A 12103-nucleotide genomic window follows, 5' to 3' on the forward strand; every position below is an offset into this window, starting at 1 on the left:
TGGAGAGACCAGTTGTTTCTTTATTTTAAAAGAAAGCAGCTTAGAAAGTGAGCTGCTAAAAGTCTTCTTAAGAAATTAAAACGATGAGTAAAAGCAACCAAACTCTAAAGACCACGAGAGCGGAATCTGCAGCATCGCCATGTTGTTTGAATTGCCAGTAGACATAGGCAAGTGTATGTCACCAACATGACCGTTACTGTGACAGGCAAAAATAAGCAATAACCTGAGGAAAAAAAATGAGGCTTTCAAAAAATTGTAAAAATCAGTCCGATTTTTAAAAGTAGGGTAAAAGACAGAAAATATAATTAGATGTAAATGAAAACGTCGGATGGAGAGAATTGAGAACAATTATAGGAAATACAATCCAGGGGCCAAAGAAAAATTGCATTTCTTAGGCAATTAAAATGATGATTTTTGGGTTTATTAAGAGACCAAATTTGCAGGTATGTCACTTCTTCTCATTAACATTTTAAACCCGATGTAGCAGTATATAAATAAAAACAGCTTACCATATCAACAATCTTCCCTGAAGTTTCCTTAAAGAAAGCAGAGAAAAGTGAAACCCATTTCATTCCATCGGGTATACAGAATTTCCTTTGGAATACAACAAGAAAACCAACGTTCCATAAAGAAAGAAGAATAATGCATTCATTTCCATTCTTTGAGTTGTATCTGAGTTCCCCAACTGGGAAACACACTGATTGTGTTGTATTAGAATGCAAACTCCAGGTGGAATATGAGTCCCTTCTTTTAGTTGTTGTATCTCCAAGCCCTAGAGTCATGTAAGGAACATAGTACTTGAGAAATACATATTTCTGAAATAAATATCTACTTGAATTTAATGACTTCTAGTATGAAGTGTGCGTTTAAATGTGTGTGTTTGCTGCAAAGATCAGTAAGTGGGTGTTTGTATAGAGAAGCATTTCTTCAAATCTGTGTTTTGGGTGGCTTTTATGTAAAATTTCTACTAGAATAAATTTCAGGAAAAATATTTGCTCAGCATTTGCTTACATGAGCAAAGGTAGTCACAATAAATGAAAAAGTCAGGATTTTGTAAAAATCAAAACCATGAAATGCTGAGATCACCTCTCCTCATGGGACACATGGATTTTAGTTCATGATTTGAGTCTTGTGCTTCTTAAAGCAAGGTACATGCCATGTATTTTATAACCATTATGACATTTGAAAATACCTTTAAAAGTTGATTTAATTTTAGTGGTTCTGACTCACCTCCTGGGAGACGCTGGTAGATTCCTTGAAGAAGAAAGAAAGAAACAATGCATTTCAGTTATGTATTCATATAAATGTCATTTTGCCCCAGGCAGCTTCCCACTTTCTCATAAAGGAAGTACAAGGAGCCAAAGTAGGCCTAGCCTTAGGTGGTATCAGGGTGGCTTTAGGCATTTAGCTTATGCAGCATTGGTAGGAAGATATTTGGAAATTAGAACTTGATGTATGAAGTTGAGTCCTTACCCCAAGTCGGATTCCTCTCAGCCATTTTGTCAAATTGAGGATGGGCACCAGGACTCCTGGAGTCACATTATTATTCAGTGACCTCTAGCAAAGGAAATGGTGTTGAACATTTTTGCTCAGTCCCTTAGCACACAAATCTGATCTTGCTCACTTTGACTATGTAGGGTTTTAGTCTGCTCCCCTAAATGTTTGTGATCATTGCCACAATTTATATCTTCTTTTTCTGTAATTCCCTAACCAACTTGATGCATGCAAAATAGAAATTGAGAATCAAGACCGTCTTGTACAGACCTTAATCTCTGTTTCTGGATGCCATGTTTCTGTCCTCACAGGAAAGCCCCTCACCTCACTGGAGGACAGGTACTCTTTTTCCTATATAGAAACAAACATAAGTTTCAATTGTATGGTCCAATGAAATGACTATCATGTGGAAATACCGTTTCCTTTTTAGGAGGACTTTAGTTGAATTGGGCTTCCTTTGCCAAAGTCTCATGGTTTCCTACATAGTAATACACAAATAACTCTGTATGTGAAAGAAATTATTGTTCTCACTTAATGTATTTTTATATTTAGGAGCTGCTTGAAGTGCTGCATTGTAGATATTAAAGTTGCCACAGTTTTTTAACGTAAGATATTATCGGTGGAAATTAGACAATAGTACATGAGGAAATACTACAGTAATTTAACATAATTATGGGTTCTCAGGTAGGAAATATACACTTAGTTTGATGATCAATGCTAAGTATATAATATTGGGCAGGTGTTCTCTATCAGAGGCAAGTCCTGAAGATGAAAGCATATTCTTGATATACATCACTGACATAAAATTCCAACCGTGGCAGAAGCACGTGTGTATTAGTCACCTGCCAGTGACTGCAGTTCATGATTAGGTGAGCAAAAGTGTAGAGGAGAAGGAATGACTGAGGCCACCTACAGAATCAAAAAAAGGGAAGAAGGTGGTTAAGACTAGTGAAGTCTATGGGAAAAGGAACTGTTGTCCCATGTAAAATTGATCACTGAAGTAGCTTGCTTCTCTTTGCCTACATTGAATTTATTAGCATTTGCAATTGTCTACCTCCTTTTGACTGTTGAATTGGCTTTAATGTTAAGGAGACATCAAGTCTCATCAAGTAAATGAGGTAGGAAAGATTCTGAGTGCCTTAGGTAGATGGTGGTCTTCTGAGATGTAAATTGAGGGTCAGAGGAGGGGTTGGTATGGAGTTTCTTAGGCTTTGCAGAGTAAAGGAGTAATTGGAAATACTCTTTAAGTGACAATTACATAACACTGGCATATTATATGTTTATAGCTATTTTTATTTACTCTAAGATCACTGAAGCTTTTTCCTATGTAACCTGGTAAATTTCTCGTGATATTGACATATGACTTCACATAGCTTCCTTGTTTTACCCAGAATGAATGCTATGGAAACAAGCTGACTTTCTCATCCTATTTCAGGTGGGGTCACTGCTTTCTTTGTTGGTTAATAGCTCAAATCTACATAATCTATGGATTTTGCTTCCCAAATCTGCCATCTTCTGGACACAAGAGTTTTTCCGCCCAAATGAAGAAACATTTTGACCTTTAGGTTGTTCCTTAGGCATGTGGCATTCAAACCAAGGTACTAAAGCTTACTTCCCCTCATGGTGGTGATGGTATATTTAACCTCCATGGGTCACCTAAGCAAATCATTCCCATTCAAGAAATAGGAAGCACAGAGAGGGAGGTGATTTCCCTAAAGTCTCATATCTTGTTCATGGCAGGTCTGGCACTCTTTTCCAGGACTTCTGACTCCACATCTCACATTGTTTACAGTTAAGTGCCCTCTCCTATGGTCAGTTTCCTGCTCTGCCACTTAGTCCTTGTGTTTGACAAAGTCCCTTAGCCAAAGATGATTGATGAATGCAAGTGGAGATGTGAACTGGACTGTTGACAAATGATTTCATGTCTTTCATTTCAGTTCCCTTAGTACAATGGAGATGATATTCTCTTGGTCTGCCTCCTTCAAAGACAACTGCCAGATTCAAGTAAAATGACCTAGAAATGAATACTTAGGACAGTTCAACTTATTCTTACTCAAAATTGGTATTACTAATGCTATATTTATAGCGTTTTGAGTATATGATTTGTGACTTCATTTCTGACCTAAAGAATTACATTTAAGTTTTTGCACTTTCTACATTTAAAGGAATTGACGCATTGTTTCTCTCCTATTAATTTTTTTTCTTTTACAAGAATGTCAGAAACCAACAAACAAAAAGTAGAACTCACCAGAAGGGGAAATAGATGATAGCCATTTGTCTTAATGTGATTCCATGGGTTCCTAACACTGTGCTGTTGATGATAAGCCTCAAGATACTGGGGAAGATTCCATGCCTGATAAAACTGGTTGATTTTGCTCTGTAAGAAAAGAAATATGCCAGTATTTAACATCAGAATGGAATCTTTTCTATGGGCCAGAGCTTATATGGACAAGACAAAGTGAATTAAAACTTGATTTAGATAAAATCTCAGTGATGCCAAACTGATCAAAGACATTTCTAACCCAAAATTGACTGTTACAGATATTTACTATCTCCATTCATGGAGTGAACTTCAGTGCTTGCTTCTGTAGCACATACACTAAAATTGGAAGGATACAGGGAAGATTGGCTTGGCCCCTGCACAAGGATGACACAGACTGAACCTCTGTGTCACAGACTGAACCTCTTTTTTTTTTTTAATTTTTTTTTCAACGTTTATTTTTGGGACAGAGAGAGACAGAGCATGAACGGGGGAGGGACAGAGAGAGAGGGAGACACAGAATCGGAAACAGGCTCCAGGCTCTGAGCCATCAGCCCAGAGCCTGACGCAGGGCTCGAACTCCCGGACCACGAGATCGTGACCTGGCTGAAGTCGGACGCTTAACCGACTGCGCCACCCAGGCGCCCCAGACTGAACCTTTTAAAGACGCAGTCTAGCTACTTGAACGCTTCCACATGGAAATAACTGAATGTACAAAAGGAACAGAAAGTATAAGAAGTGGAGTGGAGAATCGTTTAAAAAATCAAACAAAACCACCGTCTGAGTTTTCATTTCTGTTTCCACAGCTGGTTACGAAAGCCTGGTTCTCATGTCACGGAACACTCACCTTCTATTCCCATGGCCCTGGGCTGGTCCTATGCCTGTTATGAAGTTACCCTTTAGTGAACTGATGATATATGTGGAGTGATTTGGATCCTACAGGTCACATATGTCTAGCTGAACAAATTCTACCTTGATTTGGCTTTGGGTGTTTGCCCATATGTTAGTGTAGAAATTGAATGTGAAATCACTTAATTCTTAGAAAGATTCACTTCATACTGATGATAAGAAAATCAGTATGTAAAAGTCAACATGTCTTTAGAATCGCATGTGGATAAGTGTCAGATGGACACATGATTATGATAAGGATGATAGAAGGAATGTTATTAGAAATATCTAGAAAGACTAGTAGAGCTATTAGAATGTTCTAAGAATAAATGGTTTCATTTGAGAGATCTCGCTTTTAAATGCTCAATGGGAAGCAGTTCCTGTTAGAATGCATTTAGAGCATATTTTTCCTATGTGTATAAATTCAATAGCAATTGGGACCTTTGGTGCACATTTTTGTGTTTCGAGGATTCTGTTAAATAGTTTACATATCTAACTCCAGAGAGGGGTTACCAGATCTCTTACAGTCGGGGTAATAATAGTTAAAAGCTTTTTACCTTAACATATCAGGTTTTGCTACTTGAAAGAGAAGTTCAGTGAGCAGTTATGGACTTTGAGACCACAGTGATAGATCACTTAAATTTAAGAACACTCTTCCTGAGGCTTGTAACTCTTCCTAATTTATTGGGTCATACATTTTACTGAAAACTTCTGTTTGTTAAGATAATCTTTACATATCCTGATCACAACAATTGAACAAAGTAATTTTGAACACAAATTTGGTGTGAACTATGTCATAGAGAACATCCAATAAGTGATCATCTGGGAGAGAAATGAGTTGTCCAACAGATTCTTTCACTGGAAGTAATTAATTATCTGAGAAATTACCAGTTGATTGAGGTAGACCTTTTCTTCCTCAGTCAGCTCAATTGTCTATCAAAAAATAAAGCACATATTAGACAAAGATAAGCAAAACCCCAATTCATAATATTGTTAAGTTAATTTTTAAAAATAATGATTACTTACGTCAGTAGGGACATCACCAGTTTCCTAGTGTGACAAATAAAGAAATAGCTTATTTAAATGACGTAGCAGTAGTTGTCTGTAAACAATATGATAGAAAGGGAGGGGCAATAACTGAATAGCCAGAGTCCAAGCTACTAGCCTGAGAAATCAAGTATACATTAGCAATTAAGTAAGTGAAAACTATTAATTTTCACAACTGTCTCTCTCATTTTGCGCCACTATAAAACCATGACTCTAAATATGTCTTATTTCAAAAACATTATCAATCTTAAGTTGCCAATTTTACATGCTGACAGTGTAGACAGGTGTCCCCAAATAACAAAATAGACCAGGTGGGCTGTATGGGAAATGAGGCCTTGTGGCTCTTTGTGGAAATGACAGTCATGGCCTGAGACTCTCAGTTTGCATCTGGAATGTGGAAGTGGACAAAAGATCAAGCAAGTTTCCCAAGTCATAAGCTGGGAAGAATCTAGGCAGTGCCCAAGGCACAATGGTCTGGACCGTGACCCATGAAGATGTTTCCTGCTCCTTCGGAACACTCTCACACTGTGACTTTTGCTACCATAGAAGGTGTTTCTTGTACTGGTGACCTACACATGTCTTTGCTCCAACGCTCAACTCAAGCTCCTTAAAAGTGGTTCCCAAAGCTTAATGTGATCCATATCACATACTGGCCTGCCTGAAATGCAGATTGCCTAGTTGCAACTCAAACTTTCTGATTCAGTATGTGTGAGGTAGGGCCGATGACTTTGTGTTTCTCATAATTTCTCAGGTGCTTCTGATATTACTTACATCGTGACAATCTGTATGAACTGCTTCTCTAAAGAATCCTGAGAAGTTTTCAAAAGTGAAACCACAGTGAAGGCAATTGGCAAGCTCTTGATTTGGCACAGGGTTGATTTAAAATGCAGTTTCTTATGGATTCATATACGTATTTTCAGAAAGATCAGGGTAGAACAAACAATTCTTCTCAGGAAGATTGTCAATTGCAGTCACCAAAGATATTTTTAGAACTTTTCCATTACATCCTTTAAATGTTTAGACGTGGATTTGCTAAGGATTATCAAAGTACTGACTAACACGAAAGCTGCCATTTCTTGAAATAGCTCTTTGGCTTTAACATAAACAGGATCTTACCTCACTAGATGAACTGGTGGCAGATTCCTGAGAAGTGAAAAGATAATATAATAATACAAATCTGGCACAAAAGAAATTGAATCTTCAACATTATTTTTGAATATCAGTAGTTACTTTATATGTGCTTCGTAGTAATTACCTACTTGATGATTAGTAGGAAACATTAAAATGTATTGAAATAGAACACTTAAATCGATTTTTAGAGATAATTATTGCAAATGACCTTGGTAAACCAATGGGAAGACAACAATATACTTTATATATGCTCCTCATGCTTTTATTTTAATACGTACTTATTTTAATGTATATTAGAAAGTATATAACCAAGTCAATCAAACCAGTGACTTGGGTAGACTTGATAGAGACTTTCAATTAAAAGCAAATTTAGTTACTACTAAAAGGGTAAATTTTTGAGAAACTATAAATATCAGCCTAACTCATCTAAACACAAAAGGACCAGGTCAAGGACTGTATTTCTCCTGACAACTAACTGCGGAGGAATTTACTGGATATGTTGATTCATGCACAAATAAAAATTCAATTAATTAGTCCTCAAATTAGGACAAGTGCATGGTTTTGCCTTGTTTTTCCAATATTCTTGATATCGAATATATTTGTCATCTCTGCTAACGTGTAACTTTACTCAAAGCAATTTTATACTAAACAATATGATGACATTTGAAATCAAGGTTATTATCTTAATGGGAATGCAGCAAGTGTCCTTGAGAGCAGCCAAAATCAGGGCTGATCTAATCTTGATTCAAGAGAGAGTTGCTTCTCCATCATCTCTATATCGAATTTTTTTGGCAGAAAGTGATGCTTATAAAATATAATGGTCATGAGGTCCGGAATTGGGACAGAGAAGGGAACGTGATGGACCATATATAAGAACCCCTGTAGAGAAATGGCATTTTGAAAACTTGGGTCACAAATGGAACACAAATGCTTCCCTGGAATCCTTTTCACATAGTTTCACAACAAATAAGACCATGAAAACATCACCCATTTCACACTCAGAGGTGAACAAACACTACTTATATGAGCAAAAGTGAAAAGAACATAATTGTTAGAAAAGATACCATATTCATCAAGCAAAAAGATATGAATGAATAACTTTTACCTGATTGGTTTGGATGACCACATTATTGTCCTGCCTATATTTCTGCAAAAAAATACATACTGTTTATTTCAGAGCCTATGTGAAAATGAAAAAGTACTTGAAATGTATTTAATGACAAGAGTTCTGACTTACTTCTTCAGAGAGGATGGCAGATTCCTTAGCAAAAGAAATTGATAATGAATTTTTATTCCTTAATTATGGAATTTTTACTTATCCTCCCTAAGAAAGTACCCTTTCACATACATTATCCAGGATGTCAAGATAAAATATTAGTCTTTGACAGAATTAAAAAGTGAATTTGACCTAATTTTTTTCTCCTTAGATACATAGCTCATTATGTTTTAGTTAAGTAACTTATACTGCACTCTCGTATTATAAGATTGCACAACTACAACATTTTTGTAAATACCGACAGCAGGGAAGAAACAATTTATTACTCCTCTGCATAGAACACTTTCCCTTCTTTCTTTCTCTCTTTCTTTCTCTCCCTCTCTTTCTGCCTTCCTTCCTCCCTTTTGTTCTTTTCTCTCCTTTCTTTTTCTCTCTTTCTTTCCTTTTATCTTTCTTTCTTTCTTTCTTTCTCTCTCTTTTTGAAATGGAATACAAAGCAAGGGAGCAGGGTAATTCTTTGAGTGACTTTAAAGAAGTTTTGTGCACATGTTGTGTATCCCTGGGCAACAAGAAAATTAAGAAATTAGCACTTAATGTGGATTCAAATGTGCGGGAGTCTCCTACTCCAGAAGAGGATAAAATAGATCCTGTCATTGCGTTCACGACATGCAAAATGCTCACTGTTCCTCCTGTGCTATTATTACTATTATTGGATAGTGGCTTGAGAAATAAATGAAAAAAAGGTATAAATCTCATCCTAGTATAAGTGGAAGCACAGAGTTTGGTTTACTCTTTTCAAATTTTGTAGCAATTGACTATACTTCTTGTTTTTCAGGATTCCGTAGCTCTAGTGTTATTGATCACAAAAATGAGGATAATTAACCCAGTACATGTTATGTGCTACTAGGTGCCAGGAATTGTCTTCACAATAATGTGCCTTACCTCACTGGAGGAGAGCTGCTTTAGCTCCTATATAAATAACAAAAACAAACAGAAATTTAACTTTTATGGCTTATTTAAAATGCCAGGGTGATTCTCTGCCTCTACTGTTCAATAGCAATGATTAAAACAATTTCTTTGTAACCTAGGGAAATAGGGAATAGAAATCAGGCCTCCTTCAAAATATTGTTCCAAATACAATCAGTAAACAATGATACTGTTACTTATAAGTTGCCAGGACAACTGTGACAGTCCTTTTGAATATCCTGATTTAGCACTGGCTAGTGGCACCTCCCAAACTGTAGCCTAGTAACCTTGTGGATTAAGAGGTATGATTAAGGCCAATGACTCTGTAGAAAGGAAAGCAGGAGGGTGATTATGTCTAGTGGAGTTTAAGAGCAAAGAGGTCATTGATGCTATATGGTATTGATAACTGAAGCCTTTTTGTTGTTTTTTGAAGTAACTTGTTCTTATCAGAAATAAGAGTCTCACTTTAGATTTATTCTTAAATTGGCTACAAAGGGAAGAAGGCACAAATCCCTGTCTGCATGTGTCTCCTGGATGTGGGGACGCACGTTAGGGCAAAGGCTCTGAGCACCACAAGGAAACTTGCCCTTGTCACACAGTTTGATGTTGGGGTGGGAGGGAAGTGGGCATGTGAGTTCCCCCGAGAACAGTGTGGGAATAATGCTGATAGACCGGCATGATATATACTAAAATACATACGTAAACATGTGTATGTATATCTGTGTTTGTGAAGCTCTTTCACATGCTTTATCTCTGATATACTCATTATTTTGTGACATGAATGTTACTATTGTATTCTCGCTAGGTCATTGGGTGAATAATTTACAAAGTTTCCACTCAAATCCAGAGCTACAAATTGTCCCCTGTCACTGGTCCTTGTTTTGTATTTTAACATCATGATTTCTCAACTGCTTGTATCAAGAATGGTGAAATTCTGTCATTTCATTGACAGCTGACTGTTGAATTCCAAATCGAACAGCTGACTGTCCAAGTGGTGGGACCTGCTTACAATTCGAGAGACATGCCAGGGAGTGGAGAAAGCTCCTCTGGAAAATTCCATCAATTAGCCAACATAGGATGCAGGGGAATTTATGCCTCCCTCCCTATGGCGATAGCTTCCTTGTCATTATCGCAAAATCACTTCATAAAAGTTTGTTCTTCTTCACAGTCCGCATAATGCAGGCCCGTACTATCCTTGGTCATACATTAAAGGGTTACATCCTTAGCCTCTCTTCCATTGCTGCCCACATCTGCATCTTCTGCGTGTAGTAAAAAGGTCACTCTGATGTATCTAAGAAAGGATCCCATTATATGTCCCATTATCCTTACTTACATGCTTTGCCAGAGCCACAGCCAAAAGGCAGGTAAAGAGGAGGAACTTCATGGTTACTCGGGGCTGCAAAAACATATATGGAAGACCAAGAAAAGATTTCAGCTTCTACAAATTACATTCTCTGACATTTCATGTTCTATTATTAACTTTACACCAGGTAATGGAGACAGGGCACCGAAGAGGACTAAAAGTAGATGCTTTTAAGGAGCTCGTGAATATGAACGTATCACAGTTTATTTTGGAAGAGCCATTTATGTCGTTCTCAATCAACAAGACATAATGTAATGCCATGCTTGCTGAAATGTGGAAGATTCATTCAGACATAGTCAGTTCAAGGGATTATTCTCACTGACAGGCCTTTTGTGAAGATCAACTATCAGAAACACAAAGCACAAGAGGCACTCTTTTAAATCAGATACAGGTGAGGCAAAATGCAGCCTGGCTCCCTCCTAAGAAGTAGCAGGTGGCAGTGATTGGGTTAGACATCACGTGTCCTCCTAGTTCCAGCTTGACCCTGGACTTGGCTGCTGAAGTGTTCGCTAGCCTGGGATAACACTAGGTCTCATTGACCGCATCCAACAAATGGGACTGTGACTCTAAGTTTGCCTCCAGCCAGCTCACTCTCTAATTCTATGGCTACAAACAAATCCATGAGGTATTTGACCGATTCGAGTTTTTTCCCTGTGATTAAGTGAATAAGCAAAGATTAAAATAAGGTTATTCTGTTGTATTTTCCATATATTTTACTTATCATAGTTTGCATATTTAAAATCTACTTTGAAGAGTAATTTTAATGTTTACCCAAACAACTTCACAATGTTTGTGACCCATACTTATGTGAATGAAGACGGCATATATGTACATGTACTAAATTATCTGTCTTAATCCTGGATTGTATAATATTAAAATAATTCCAAGTCTATAATATAATACCTCTCGGCTTTACACTGAGTAGTAATGGCATAGAGTTGATGTGATATTTTTCTCTTCTAAACAAAAATAACATTTCATCCATACGGTATGCAGAAGACATATTTCACATTGCCAAAGGATTATTTTAAATTGGAAGGGATATTTCATTGCTTTTGATGAAATAAGTGCATTTTATATATCTGTTTGCATATCATTCTTAGTTAGAGATTGTATTTCACATAGGTGAAAGAAATGAAACGTGTAAAACTGCGAGTTCTTAATTAGACATATATTTAACATGTTAGATGGACATTTGAAAGAGTTGTAGGGATTCAACAACTGCTATATGGCAAATACTGTGCCTGACTCCGTATAATATTCAATGTATTCTTCAAAATAGCTTTGTGTTTTCTGTATCATCTCCAATTTCTAAATAAAAATATGGTCCCGGAACTACACACCAAATAATCAGTTGCTGGCGATCTAGAAGCCTGGTACTTTGGTCCTTCCTCCAGAAAGAAACATTGCACTTTATGAGATAGAGAGTCATGGGAAATACTGCAGTGTCTACATATTAATTGCATATTTATTTATTAATTACTTTATTATTTTGTTTTATTTTAGAGAGAGGAAGAGTAATTGATGGAGAAGTGCAGAGGGAGAGAGAAAGAGAGAAACTGAGAGAGAGAGAGAGAGAGAGAGAGAGAGAATCTTAAGCAGGCTCCAGGCCCAGTACAGAGCCTGACACTGGGTTTGATCGCACAACCATGGGATCACGACCTGAGCCAAAATCAAGAGTCAGATACTCGACCGACTGAGACACCTCGGAGCCCCTAATTTCAAAAAAAACAAAACA

General features: G+C 37.0%; 1 protein-coding gene and 1 non-coding gene across 2 annotated transcripts; one reads left to right on the top strand and one right to left on the bottom strand.

Moving 5' to 3' along the window:
• Nucleotides 1–104: 104 nt before the first annotated feature.
• On the bottom strand, nucleotides 105–10394 carry LOC147581953 (alpha-S2-casein-like). Its single transcript, XM_086702974.1, has 10 exons — nucleotides 10336–10394; nucleotides 8979–9005; nucleotides 8058–8081; nucleotides 7926–7967; nucleotides 6806–6832; nucleotides 5669–5692; nucleotides 5531–5575; nucleotides 3743–3871; nucleotides 2337–2403; nucleotides 105–223 (listed from the first exon to the last, which is right to left on the bottom strand). Exons 1-10 carry the CDS (start codon nucleotides 10384–10386, stop codon nucleotides 105–107), a joined length of 555 nt encoding a protein of 184 aa, XP_086559100.1. The 5' UTR covers nucleotides 10387–10394.
• On the top strand, nucleotides 4070–4176 carry LOC112859147 (U6 spliceosomal RNA). The gene has a single exon (XR_015250679.1). It is a non-coding gene; the product is annotated as a U6 spliceosomal RNA (small nuclear RNA).
• Nucleotides 10395–12103: the final 1709 nt, after the last annotated feature.

Source organism: Puma concolor, chromosome B1 (assembly GCF_028749965.1).
Source record: "Puma concolor isolate L17-30 chromosome B1, mPumCon1.1.hap2, whole genome shotgun sequence".
Lineage (NCBI taxonomy): Eukaryota > Metazoa > Chordata > Mammalia > Carnivora > Felidae > Puma > Puma concolor.

Bases quoted from the DNA above. Each gene is read 5' to 3' on its own strand.
- LOC147581953 (XM_086702974.1), bottom strand. From the start codon at position 10,386: ATGAAGTTCCTCCTCTTTACCTGCCTTTTGGCTGTGGCTCTGGCAAAG. The intron at 7,968-8,057 runs GTAAGTCAGAAC...ATTTTTTTGCAG, and splicing joins CTGCCATCCTCTCTGAAGAA to AAATATAGGCAGGACAATAA. The intron at 2,404-3,742 runs GTGAGTTCTACT...TTGATTCTGTAG, and splicing joins ATCATCTATTTCCCCTTCTG to GTGGCCTCAGTCATTCCTTC.